The sequence below is a fragment of the Sebastes fasciatus genome, chromosome 3 (genome assembly GCF_043250625.1).
Source record: "Sebastes fasciatus isolate fSebFas1 chromosome 3, fSebFas1.pri, whole genome shotgun sequence".
Lineage (NCBI taxonomy): Eukaryota > Metazoa > Chordata > Actinopteri > Perciformes > Sebastidae > Sebastes > Sebastes fasciatus.
Genome location: NC_133797.1, coordinates 19,373,105 through 19,387,736, shown reverse-complemented (window position 1 = coordinate 19,387,736; position 14,632 = coordinate 19,373,105). Strand labels below are relative to the sequence as shown.

The window sequence follows — 14,632 nt, the reverse complement described above, 5'->3', positions numbered from 1 at the left end:
AACAAGATTCACGGGAATGAGCAAAACAGTTGACAGGAAGGCTCCAGAGTTTTCAGGATCGCCGATTGGTCCGGCCCATCCAAGCGAGAGTGTGTGTGTGTGTGTGTGTGTGTGTGTGTGTGTGTGTGTGTGTGCGTGTGTGTGTGTGTATGCATGTGTGTGTGCATGCACGAGGGGGGTGGGGAAGGGGATGGCTGCGTTGTGTTTCCTGTGTCGCAGTTTACTGTTTTTTAGAGCAAGAAAAATGGGCTTATGTAACGGTCATGTGATTTAGCCAGAAATAGTGGTGGGGCTACAGCTGCTGCCTCTCCTCCTGCAGCTCGGTTCCTTGGCTTTTGGCAGCAGCCAGACAGACACACTGCGCACTACTCCTGCTAGCTCGGAAAACAACTTCTGCTCAGTCCTACACACAAATACAAATACTGTACTGTGGATGCAACAAACGCAATGCACAGAATGTACATGTTTGAGCAAACTGCATGTAAACATCGCACAAGCTTTTCACGCTAAAACACGAGTCTGTGCCAGAAATCTTTTCTGAAGAAATTAGATGAACATGCAGGGAGGTATACTTTGACCTGCAAACATGCATCCATACACACCATCTGAGATGTACACACACTTTTAGCATCAACACTAATAGAGCTAAGCCGTGTACTGGGGTCATTGGGGTCACTACACCACACTCTACCACTCCATCTGGGTTGTGTTCCATGTGTGTGTATTTGTTTGTGAAAGCAGATACAACATTTGCAGTTTTTTTTTTTTTAAATTGCCAAGTGGAGCAGCTTTGGCTGTGCATGTGTACGTGCGTGCATGTTGTGTGTGTGTGTGTGTGTGTGTGTGTGTGTGTGTGTGTGTGTGTGTGTGTGTGTGTGTGTGTGTCTGCGGGAGTGAGAGTGAATGACTGTATGTGTGCACGAGCCTGAGCCTGCCTGTGTGTGGGCGTATGGCGCTCTGAGGCTGGCGGACGTGTGGAAAAAGGGAAAAAAGAGGGATGGAGACGCAGGCGTAGAGGAGGAGAAGAGTGGAGGAGGAGAGGAGCTGTACAGTGAAGAACTAGTGGAGCGGAAGGAAGCGCTCTGAAATGGGAGATCATTGGGTTTAGCTAAGGGCTAGGCAGGAGGCAGGAGGGATTCTCGCCATGTTAGCATCACTGTCAGGAATAGTCTAGCTGCAGCCAGTGTCCTGGTTCCAGCGAATATTAATACACTCGTGCCGTATACTGTAAAATACACCGTTAGTCATGCATTGTAGAATGTGAGAGCGGAATAATCACAATTTCAATCATTTTCACAGTGTTAATCATGAAATGGAGATCTCTGATATTGCCAGACATTTCACTGGTTTCTGTGTTGACCTACATTACAAACAGTCACCGACGGAGACTTTACAGTAGAATTAAACATTTACTTCTGCTCATGTAATCACATTTATACAAATATTATTCCGCATTGCATAAGTTAGCCTCCTTTTCTTTGATGCATATCACTTTGAAAATATCACAGCTGCTGTTCTATGTCAAACTGCATCGTACTGACGCCGTGTCTTGTCTTTCTGTAGGTCAGCACAACTACCTGTGTGCCGGGAGAAATGACTGCATCATCGACAAGATCCGAAGGAAAAACTGTCCAGCATGTCGCGTACGGAAGTGTCTCCAGGCCGGGATGAACCTAGGAGGTGAGGAGTCACACCCTCATTACAGATTCGCCCTGTCACGTGTCCCAGATGTGACATATGAGTCAGCCTCGCTCTGCTTATACGAAATGATGGTTATGAAAAAGTAGGTCTTGCTGTTGTCACAGGAGGCCCAAGGATGCTGAGTCATAGGATGTTTGTGTGTATGTGTGCGCATATAGTATATCTGAGCCCAATATGCATAATGCATCTACTGTACAGAAGGTGTAGATCTACAGTACTCTATACGATGCCAGCTGACGAAGCCTGCAGACAAGTTACAGTATTGTATTATGAGGAAAGATGACACTGCAGATGAGAAGAATGAATGTATTCATTTATTGCTACTGGCTTATTCCAATTCAGGGTCGCAGTGGCACACGCAAGGCTAAAAGCATACTTGATAGGTTTTCAGTCCATTAGAGTTATTGAAATTACAAATTTTATTCTCCCCAAGGAAGCCAAATTTGAATGTGAATGTATAGAAACATTTGGTAGCGCTGTCAAATTACTAACTAAAATAAATGTGGCCAAAGGGGAAAAAAACATGCAGCTGCTGTTACACAGAGTAGCCCGAGTTGTCTGCTTCTTGCTTGTTAGTGATTTATTTTTGAGTCTTCTAAATGAATCCAAAGTGAAATCTTTGCAAATTGGAATGAGCTGGAGTTAATGAATGCATATGGAAAGGTCCTCAGACTTTAGACTCATACTAGCTGCTCATTTTTTAAGCAAGATTCCTAGACTTGCTGTCGAAATGACTGTAAAGTTGTTTCTCTTAAATGATCATCACCTAATTAACTGGCCCGCTAATTACATCTTACCCTGTGGCATATGACACTACAACAAACTTGCACCATTTTAGTGTCATTAAAGGATTTTCTTTGCGATTTTATCTCTTCAGATATGCAATGAGATGAAAGTGTAAAAGCAGTGAATATTGAATATCTTAATCCTTGTGGATATGAAAAGTCTGCCATGTGGAAATGCACTGGAGCTGTCTGCTGTCATGTCAAATCAAGTTTAATTAGCCCGATATCACATAAAAGATTTAAAAGGACTTTACAGGCCCACAACATCTCAGGCTCTCTACGGCTGGAGTCCTCTACGAACTTAGCAATGGTTTGCTTTATTAAATAGCTACAGGAAAAAGGTTCTCATTTCTTATTTTCCCCCCATAAGAGTTTTTCTGATGAAGTGATGACGGTGATGAACATTATTAAACAGGATAATCATTTTAACACTTGTTGTTATGCACAATTAAATGTGCAAGGAAACCCCAGGTGTTCACAGAAAATAAACACATTCAATTAAAGACGCAATATAACAAACATGGGACTACTATTATCAGGGCGGTGTAAAAATGCTAAATGTGTTTTGTCTGGAGGGGTTTCTAAAACAGCAGTCAGATACCTTGGTTATTGTCAACATATAAAGAGTAAAGTGCTCACAATGAGGACAAAGATGACTAAAGATTTCAGTGGTGAGAATCCTCGTCTACGTTTTGTTAAAGGCCTGTGCCTTTGAATGTTACATTCAAATGCACAACACATTTACCTTGGAACCGATCCAAACCTTTCATAGTACAACATAAAATAAACAAATGGGCTCTGATTGGGAAAATAAATTCCAGAAAAGCACTTTATGTTACATTTTCTGCACTGTTAATGTGTGATCGCTTATTTTTATGGCCAATTTGACTTGCTTGTATATATTTCAGTCAACAAAACTAATGTGGAACGGGTGTATTATTGAGTGAATAATGCAGAGTTTTACAGTCTATGCTTTGACATCATCACTCTCCATAAGCATACACCCTGTTCATGCACAGAGGAGATTGGAGAGTGACAGTAATAAACTCACTCACAGCCAAGGGAATGAGAGCTTACAGGTGGATGCTGGGATATGAGCAGCAGCAGTGTTGAAGTGGTGTTTGGAGCAGTATACATGCAGCAGCAGCATAGCAGAGCAGAACTTAAAGTGGCAGTAGGCTGTATATTTAACTTGTTTTAATCATATTTGCTCCAATCTCGCCTACTTCAGCTTTAAGAGTGGGCACAACAACGTCATCTTAAAAAGACTACCCTATGTCGCTCAATCACTCATCTATAACACCGTCACTCCTCTAAATCAAGCCAAGCCCAGCGCTGACACAACGAAGGAGTGACGAAAAACAAACCTATGAAAACCACATTAGTGAGCCTGAGATACAGCTATAACTGACTTGGGGTCCAGCCACCCTAAGGTTACCCTCTGACAATGCACCTCCAACAACTTGATATCTTATACTGAATTGAAATGGATACATTTAAACCAAACAATCCACCATCCATAAATCATATACAGACACGTCAACTTAGCAGCAGATAATTGTTAACTTAAGCATATTACAAGCACACAAACATGACTTGGAGTAAACACATCTCTTTCTAGTGAAATGTTATGTAAGCGGCAGATGACCGTGAGTCATAAATAAAAGCTTAAAGGAGTGTGGCTGTATGTTTGAGTAGCAGCAGTGTAACCTACTAAGTAGAAGCTCAGCTGTTTAGGTCTGATTTTGATATGAAGACAAGTAAAGAAAGCTTCCCAATAGGTAAAAGATACAAATATTTCTGTACTCTGGTAAATATCAAGCATGTGGAGATAAGTGCTTGAAGCCAGCTGTGTAAAGGACAACAGTCATGTTTCTATTCCTACTGCCAATATACACTAGTATCATCTACTACACACCTGGGCAGCGGTGGAAAGTAACTAAGTATTATCACTCAGGTACGGTACTCAAGTACAATTTTGAGGTACTTTACTTTAGTAATTCCATTTTATTCTACTTTATACTTCTATTCCACTAAAATTCAAAGGCAAATTTTGTACTTTTTTTTTACACCACTACATTTATTTGACATCTTTAGTTACCTTGCAGATTTAAATCATTGATACAAAATATAAATAAACTAATAAGTTGAGTAATGATATATTACTACTATATAAGCTATCCTACAATATATAAATAATTAAAATTTGCTCCACATTTACCAGCTGAAAAAAAATAGTGATGAACACATTAATGCATAAATAATTATAATCCATTAATATTATATATATATGATTCTGAAATCTGCCAAATGAGTCCCTGTACTCTTGGTACTTTCAGTATATATATAAAATATAAAGTGTATATAAACGTGACTAAATTTTATACTAATATTTTTGTACTTTTACTGAAGTAAGATTTTGAATACTTGTAACAGAGTATTTCTACACAGAAGTATTGCTACTTGTGCTTAAGTAAAAGATCTGAATACTTCCACCACTGGACCCATAGCTAGCTAATTACAGGTAAATACAAAACAATCAACAGATTAACATAAATCAGCTCATTCAGTCACTAGTTAGCTATATTGTTAGATAGGAGCAGAAACTTGGCAGCCGACAGATGAAACATGTTCCAGCAATGACCGGTGAGCGAGTTCACTTATTAACAAGCCTGTACTATTGACAAGCTTCACAACAAAGCTGAAACACACAAGAAAAAAAGCCACCAACAGCAACATGACTGGCTTTTCCCAAAAGTTGTCTCATCTGGGAAACTTCTCTCAAAAGGAATTGTTTATGGTCTTGTCATGGACAGTTAATCCAAAGTATATGAAAGTGAAACCTAGGTTTAATGTGTTTCATTCTGAGTTTCTTTCTTACATAACAGCCCTTAAACTCTTAAAAAACTAAAAATGCATTGAAACTTCTTAGTATAATAGAAGAATATGAATTACAGGTACAGCCCAGTAGACATTTTAATGAAGCAGCAGCACTGGCAGAGCAAAATACCCTTGTATGAATGCATAGCATGTATGCCGTAAGAATTTATTCTTTATGACTTGCTTGGTTAAAAAAGGTTAAATGAAAAATAAAAATGAATGTATGTATTTGTTCTTTGCTTGTTTATCATCCCCAACAATACTATTATGTTCTTTTGGTTTTACTTAACTTCATTCCAGATGGACACTTTCCAATTTCTGATTCACATCCTAACATTTAGAGTTACAACTTCACAGAAGTTATATCTAAAGTTATAGAGAAATAAAGTTATAACCTTAAGATACATAACAGATTTCCTTGAAAATTGTACTGTGGAAATTTGATGAGCACATCTTTAACACTGGTGAGAAATTAAAAAATCCCATTTACATTTAATAACAGTAGACATTGTTAACTCAAATTTTTGCACCCAGTTACTTTTATACATAATATATATATATATAATTTATTTTTTTTAATTATACCTGTGCAGTATCTGTCACACTGTAATTATAACCTCAGATCATGAGTGTAAGAAATGCCACCACCAACAATGTGTTAATGAGGGCTGTTGTGTTCCCCAAAGCACGAAAGTCCAAGAAGTTGGGGAAAATGAAGGGTGCCAGCGAGGACCTGCCGGGCTCTAAGGACGGCCAAACTGCCACAGGAGGCGGTTACCTGTCCTCGGAGAAGGAGCTCAACGCCAGCGCTGCCAATGCCCTGGTGCCCCACGTGTCCGGGGTGGTCACACCTTTTCTGCCGCCCTCCATCTGCAGCGTGTTGGAGCTGATTGAGCCTGAAGAGGTGTACTCCGGCTATGACAACACGCAGCCTGACACCACCGACCACCTGCTGTCCAGTCTCAACCGCCTGGCCGGAAAGCAGATGGTCCGCATGGTGAAATGGGCCAAAGTACTTCCAGGTTAGTGACCACTAGAGTGCTGGGATGAGTCCTAAATACTGAAGTTTTTAAGGCAGAATTGGAAAGAAGTTGAAAAAGCGCCCTCACAGATACATGTAATGAAAATAAGGTGTGTAACTCAAATAATATTTTATCGAAATAGTTGGAGAATTTTAGGTTGTACTTGCTTTTAAAAGTAAATAAGATGATTAAAATAGCTTGTAAATCCAATAAATTGCATATTTTCAGTGCAATACAATGTCTGGTAAGTCGTAAACATCGGTTTATACTATAATTGTTTACTGTTTTAATGAAGATAACATGCCTACGTCTTCATTTTTGATGTCTTCATTTTGAGAATGCAACACTGCTAGTTTCGTCGAGGGGCACACAATTTTAATTTAAAATATTAGGTCAGGAAATGATCCCGTAAAGCTTCAACAAGATTAAGAAGGGAATCCTATTTTACCATTAAAACAAATCAAGATTAAGATTTCCAAACAGAACTCATTTGCATTATCGTTGTCAGATGTTACGTTGAACAGAAGATCTAAATGTCTATCGCATTCATTTTTTTACCTATAAACCACAGCACTGCAAGAAAAAATGGGAGAAACAAGGTCCCCTAAAATGCCAGTCAGTGGGAGACACATTGAAAGATGCCTCACAGGTAGCTCTTTGAGGCGGTTTAATTTGCTGTATTGCAAATATTTGATACCTCCACGGTGTCTGCTTGCCATATCCGGACGTATAAATAGAAGGGGAGCCAGACAGAAGGGTCAAAATGAGTGCCTTCGACTTTCAGATATGCCACTGCCTGCATTCAGCTAACATTTGGATGTGGCAGGTCTAACACACATGGAACTATATCATCAGTACCAGCAGTAGATTTGCAGTTAAGTCCGACTTGTTTGTCAATTAGCGCATGATGTCTAGGTATCTTTAAAGTTGCTTGAAAAAAAGATAAATTATAGACATCAAACTACTAAGTTCATATTTTAATTACCAGCCAGCCCTGCTCTGAATACACAGTGCCAAGCCAGGCTTTTGACGTATACATTTTCTACTACAAAATATAGTTTTCTGTCTTTATTGTATTTTGCAGAGTGACATGCATATTGACTAAAATAGTCCCTAAGCCTCGATAAGTCACTTGTGTGTCCTCAGTTGGCCTATGTTTTGCATGAGGAGGAGTTCCTTGCCAGAGTTTGATTGAGAGTTTGGCAAGTTTCCTATTCGACTCTATTTTTGGAGCTCCATAGACAACACGCCAATAACCGGAGGCCTTGTGGGATTTGCGTATAACAAGAATGGGTGAATACTTCTCAGTGCTTATCATGTGTAAACAACTATTGCCACAAAAAAAAAGCGCACTGTAGCAAAGACACACGGTGCGTAATGCACGTGAGCAGACACACACAGGTGCACACACGCATGCACCCGGCTGCGTAAATGCAGCTCAAATTGGTGCTTAAATCCAAATGGTTTAAATCAGTGTGTGAGTATTGTCAGCTTGCTTTCTTCTCATCGGCTACATCTGTGTCTGTTTTAGGTTTCCGGGGCCTGCCCATTGAGGACCAAATCACCCTGATCCAGTACTCATGGATGTGTCTGTCCTCCTTTTGCCTCAGCTGGCGCTCCTACAAACACACCAATGGACAGATGCTCTACTTCGCCCCTGACCTCGTCTTTAACGAGTAGGTCCACACCTCCATATCTGCAGTATACCGCACACTTCACGCTGCTGTTATTAAAGTGTACCGGTCCTGACATTTAGCAGTAGCCCAGATATTAAATTTTTTTTTGGGTCATACATAATTTATATTATCTTGTTTTCAAAATGTAACAAAGAGCGGAGGTCACTGTGGTACCATTTCACTTGTTTAATAGCACCAAGTACCAAGATTTAGCAGACATATTTCTATGAATAGAATACATTTGATGTTGTCTGATGTCCTGCGGGATCACCAACACACAAACATGTCTACTACAGATGTGAGATTTGTTTTTCAGACTATATAATTAGTAGAAACAGTAATTGGTTGAACAGTCAGGCTTTGTCTTAGTAGCTTCTGCTATTTTCAGCTGCTCATCAGATGCAAATTTATGCATAAACATCAATTTTGCAAGTGGAATTTGGGGAGTAAGGAGTGTATTTTCCTGCTGTACTATTCTGAGCATCCCATTAACATACCTGAAAACTATTCAAAGGGACCAAAATGAGGGGTTTGTTTTGCAGCGATGCCGTCGCTTTTGGGAAGTCCTAGTGTACTTAAACAAGGTCATAATCTTGCACCTGATTTCTGGCACAAGGAAATACTTTTGTAGTTTTTTGATGGTTCCTTAATTGCGTCAGGCACAGCCGATCAAAGCCTATAGCGAGTGCAGTCAATGGGCCACTTGATCTGTGTTAATATGTTTGAACAGGAGAGCAAGTGGAAAGGAAGTGTGTGTGGGCCTTTTCTCGTCGGAGCTGCGGTTCATTTGGCCGCTGATGAATTGAATGTTGTGGAATTACTCAAAAATGAGAATAGCAGCCTCTGTAGGCAGCCTGCTGTAGAGGAGCGGGTTCAGTCGGGGGCAGGTTTAAAAGCTCCGACTAATAGCTTGTGTAAGTCAATGTCAGTGGGTCAGTTTGTCCCAAATAAACAAATAAATAAACAAGCGGCGCAAATGCCATTGTGCAACACGGCTACAGAGTCTTGTGAGCCTGTTGTCGTATCACTGTGAGCTCAGTACAGTTGGTAAAGCGTGAGGTTGCCACACCAGAGATCATCTGATCCTCTAATCAATTTAGTGCCAAGTGGATCACAGTTTATCAAGAATGATGTGTTTCCTTCTGTGAGATGACAACAGCTATGGAGAGAACAAATTTTGTGATAGAGACTTAATAGTTTGTGCCATTTGGAATAACAGAGAACAAAATTGGAATTACACTCGCTTTTATATGCTAAATTAATATGTATGCTTTGCAGTGAAAATCTTTTTCACTGTACAGTATGCTGCATGTGATGCGTTTACAGCAGGCCTGTCCCATTGACGGATGGGTTGTGCTACTCAGCTTGACAGAGGAGATGAGATGGTGCTGGCCTGGATGTCACTGCCATCTTTACTTTGTGTTTTGGGCCTGTTCCAGGTCGAGGTGTGTTGCTTGCTTGTTGTTACGTACAGTAGTCTATCTGTTGTTTAGTTCATTGATAATTCTGTCAAAAATGAGTTCACTCAGTCTTTAGAGGGTTGGACGGCGTACACTTGTTTCCATAGCTACTTAGTGCGTATTGACCCAGGGCATTAAGGCATTTATTGAATAGCCTGTCCTCTCACTCAGCTATCAGAGTGGAGTCTGTCACTGATTGAGCGTAAATAAGGCAGAGACAGATGTGCATTTTACACTAAAGACAAAGCCAGCCTGCATAATCTGTGTCATTTAGTCTTTGATGTGCAAACGGATAAACAAAGCTATTTCCCTAGAAGTGCTGGGCACTCACTCGTGATTCAATTAATGTGCATGTTGGACAGGCATAATTTATCTACTATGTGTAAAGGTAGAAATACAATGCAACATTATATAAGTAATGCTCCTAAAGCAATGGCAGGATTTTCTACTGTCCACGGACACAATACAGAAAAGATAAAACATTACATTTATATTATTTTTATTTTATTATTATTATTATTATTATTATTATTATTATTGGTTTCAAGACAGCACCGCTTGTTTGTGCCTGTATCAGTCAGAATACTGTTGGTTTCCTGTCTATTATATAGCCAATCAAATCCTTTCATTTTAATTAGGGCTGAGCAAATTTCTTCAAAATTATTAAAAAATGTCTATCGTATATATTTTTCTATATAATTTCTATCGCGATATAGGCTAGGCTGATATCTATTTCTTTTTTCGCTATAATTTCACTTAAAACTGTTCTTTTTGCACTCAAGTTCTTAAAATGAGAAAAATACTCAGTACTTTTTATTTGTCAAGTATTTAATTCACACAGGACTATACCAAAATAGATGTTTTATGTGGTTATTTCATATACACCAATATATTTATAGTAATATTTATTGAATTACCAGAAAACATGCTATATCGTGATATTTATCGTTGTCAAGATATGAAATGATCTATATTGTGATAGAAGATTTTGGCCATATCACCCATCCCTAATTCTAATCTATATTGTAAACACTTACAGTCACTGACATCAGTATGCAACTGCTCTATCATTGGCTGAAGACACAGACAGCAACACCTCAAATGTCAGTTTGCAGATAATTAACTAGTCAGCACATTGAACAGCTAAAAGTTTACCTGCAAGCGTAAATATCAGTCAGTTTCAGATGCTATTCGTCCTTATTTGTCAATACCGCTGCTAACAAAACACTGTCCTTGGATTGTAAACTGCAGTCACCGGTGCAAGATGATTTACTTTGTGTCACCGTTCCCCTGCCAGCGCAGCTGTCAATCAAACACACACCACTGGCCCACCCACTCAGAGGCTTGAAGGAAGAAATATTAAGTAATGGGATTATTTTAACACAATATTTGACTGTAAAGTGGAATGATTAATTGTGAATTCAGTCAGACTGTAAGTGTTTTTTTGTACATACTTTTCTGAACAAACTAGGGCTGTCAAAGTTAACGCAATAAGAACGCGTTAACGCAAATTTGTTTTAACGCCACTAATTTCTTTAACGCATTAACTTGTAATTTTTAGGTTGTAGCTGTAAATTTTTGCAAGGAAAAACTGGCATGGTATATACAATCATTTGCATAAAACAAGCATATTTGCCCACTCCCATGTTAATAAGAGTATTAAATACTTGACAAATCTCCCTTTAAGGTACATTTTGAACAGAAAATGTGTGATTAATCGCGATTAACTATTGACAATCATGCGATTAATTACGATTAAATATTTAAAATCGATTGACAGCCCTAGGACAGACAAAATGTTGTTGGCTTCTTCCAGCCAAAGGTGAATCTGAACTTTTCCTGTGCTCCTTTCTGAATCTTTTACCATAGAAACAGAGAAAGAGAGAAGGGAGTTGAAGACTGAGAGAGAAACAGAGTGAGTGCGAGACAGAGACAGAGAGCTATAGAGAGAGGGAAAAGGTGGGAAGGAGAGATTTCTGCCAGTTTTTTTTCTTTCCTCCCCAAAACCAGCAGCTCATTTTGGGCAGTGATTCAGCAAAATTGATTTCAGGAAGAGAGAGTGCGAGAGAGAGAGAGGGAGGGAGGGAGGGAGAGAGAGAGAGAGACAAAACGTGTGGAGACTTTAGAAACTCCAGCCCAAAGTTGTATCAAATGATATTATGCTGCACTTTGCGAAACTGCTCACATCCACAGTGCTGCTCAGCGGGGAAACAGGTCTCCTCTCCCAGACCTTGTCACAGTTTATCAGTTATTTAGCCGACAGACACGGCTGTACAGTAAATACTGTAAAATCATGCTTTACTGGGAATATTATGCACTCATTTCCAATCGGCTGCTTCTGGTCCCCTCCACAAAATGTTTAGTCTAGTTGTTATCAGAGTGAAGTCTCTCTCCACACTCACTGCCTATGTAATGATGCGGTTTCCCTGTATTGTGGCTAAAGCTCCAACCTCTTTCAAGTCAGGCCACACCGCTTGCATTTAATTTACTGCAGTCTCGATGTGATGGTGATTTATGGCAAAGAGAAGTGGCATCTAAAGCCAGAGAGTCCCCTGAATCTGTGGCATCTGCAGAGCACATTTCTGATTGGCTCACGCTTTATCCCTACTAATGATTCTTTCCTGTTTTTGTGAACTCTGTGACGCAACCCAGATTATTTCGCTGATAAAAAGTGCGCGAGAGGGAGAAGGGGAGTGAGAAGCATGCACTTAATGAAGTACTTTCGGCACATCGATGCACATAAACCTGTTTGGTAAACATGCACATCTCCGTGTAGTCCACATATGTTCACATGTGTGTCATTTCTGTCAACATGTTGAAAATTGCACATCCTTCTTAAATTTTCTATGGCGGATAGGGTTAGATATGGGGCAGACACAGCCTTAGAAAAGTGGTGCATACGCAGCGCTCTGCAATCTGGGGGGATTTGGTATTCTGCTGTTAGCTCAGACTAGCAGGATCCTCCTCTGCACTGTGTGGAAATATTGTTTCACTGGGCTCAACTTGTGTGGTAGGAATAGAGCTAAGATGTGAATGAGTAAGTTGCATGAAATCAGAAAGAGTGGGTAAATAAATGAATTAATGAGTGAGTACTGAAAGAAACTTTTTGTGAAGCTTAAAATGTTTTTGTTCCCTCCTCCCTCTCTTCCTTCAGGGACCGCATGCAGCAGTCAGCCATGTACGACCTGTGTCTGGGCATGAGGCAGGTGAGCCAGGAGTTTCTACGACTGCAGCTGAGCTACGACGAGTTCCTCTCCATGAAGGTCCTCCTGCTTCTCAGCACAGGTAGGCAGCAAGCTACAGGCCCTTATTTATGAATTATATATATATACCCACCTGCTCACACAGGGCTTTTTTTTCTCCCTGCAAGCACAAACTGCTAACTGTATAATGAAATGTCATTTGGACATCATTTATTTTAAAAACACTATGTTGTCAACATCAATTCGAAGCAAGCTATCCATAACTCAAATTTACTAACAAACAATAACATCAGTGTTTCCCAAAGCCTAATATGACGTCCTCAAATGTCTCAAAGATATTCAGTTTACTGTCATAGAGGAGTAAAGAAACCAGAAAATATTCACATTTAAAGTCAGAGAATTTTGACTTTATTTCTTAAAAAAATGACTCAAACTGATGAATCGATTATATCAATAGTTGGCAATTAAGTTGACGACTAATCGATTAATCATTGCAGCTCTAGATGCTGCATTCAAAGTTATCCCAATGGTGCTCAAGTGGGATGATTCAATGTTTTTTGATGAGGAGATCATGACGGCCAAATTGGACTTTATGACTCTATGACGGGGAGCTTTTTCTAGTCAAAACTCCTTGTGAGTATGAATGAACGGATAGTCTGCTGTGATACTCAGCATTTTCAAGGGACTCAACCCTGTGCCATGTGACTTTACGCTGCACCCTGATTCAACCATTATGGTGGTGCAGTTGGAAGCAGGAGTCATCAGAAAAGATCATCAGTGCTGATGTTTTAAATCCACTGATAATCTGTGGTTTATTTTGAAGGAGAGGTGTATTTTTACACCACATACAGGCAAAAGTGTAATGCTTTCATGGCTTGAGCCACCCAACGTCTCCCACATCCCTCAACCACAGGAAGTGTATTGATAAGGTGTCTCTCTGTTCCAACCACTGCACACCTTTGAGACTGTTTTGGCAGCGTTCATACCTGCCTTCCTGGCTCCCACGATCGTGCCTTTTTAAAGCCTAGTTAGATTATCATTCTCGGTAATCCGTTAACAAGCGTAGAAATAGACTTGATGTTGCATGCACCTGTTTGTGTAGTTTATGCAAATGGAAAAAAAGGAGCAGTGTCTTCATTTTTCCATTCTCTGAGCAAAGGCTACTCTGTTTTATATTATTTAATTTTTTAAATCCGCCCATGGATAAACAGAATACGTCTATCACTCACTGAAGAAGGTCCCATCGTGTCGCCACTCTCTGCCAAACTGCGCCCACGGGCACTGCAGCCTCACAGAGAGGATGTGTTGGACCAAGTTGCTCTGTCTGGAAACTGAAAGCACTTGTTTTTTCCACCACCTCAACACCCTGTGAGCCGCTGCTGTCAGTTCAATAGTAACAGTTAAAGGTTCCGCGATGGCAGCTGTGTCATAACTTCACCGTCCACACCCACTCGCAGCTATTAAAACCATCACCACAAAGCTTAAAACTACACTGGGACACACACGTGAGACCTGCTGCAGTCTTGTGTGTATGCATACGACTACGTGGGGCCCTTATCTGTGTGTGTTTTTGTGTGTCAATAGATGTTCGATATTTAGAGAGAGGGAGGTGAGGATAAGGAGGGGAGGAGGGGCGAGCTATTTGAAGAGTCTGCATGCTGGCCAGACTTCAAACTCTTTGAACTCCAGCTTCAGTGCCAATCAGTGGAAATATTCATTGGCAGAGTTTTTTATTTCTCAGTTACTGAGGCCTCTGAAAGTGGTGCAAAATTAGATGACTAATTTTTAATCAAATCAATTAAAACATTTTCACAGGAAAACTGAAAATGTTATGTTTATCAAATTACCTTTATTATCAAATTTGAAGCCCTATGAGTTTTTGTAACAATGTTTGTAATACAGTTA

At 39.9% G+C, this 14,632-nt stretch overlaps 1 protein-coding gene across 2 annotated transcripts in view; it reads left to right on the top strand.

Annotated features, from left to right (window-relative positions):
- nr3c2 (nuclear receptor subfamily 3, group C, member 2) overlaps nt 1-14,632 on the top strand; it is a 79,627-nt gene that overhangs the window by 54,999 nt on the left and 9,996 nt on the right. For both annotated transcript variants that reach the window (XM_074629424.1, XM_074629423.1), the window contains exons 4-7: nt 1,564-1,680; nt 6,053-6,388; nt 7,920-8,064; nt 12,679-12,809. In XM_074629424.1, the coding sequence (XP_074485525.1) occupies nt 1,564-1,680; nt 6,053-6,388; nt 7,920-8,064; nt 12,679-12,809 (729 nt within the window). The remainder of the gene's footprint in view (nt 1-1,563; nt 1,681-6,052; nt 6,389-7,919; nt 8,065-12,678; nt 12,810-14,632) is intronic.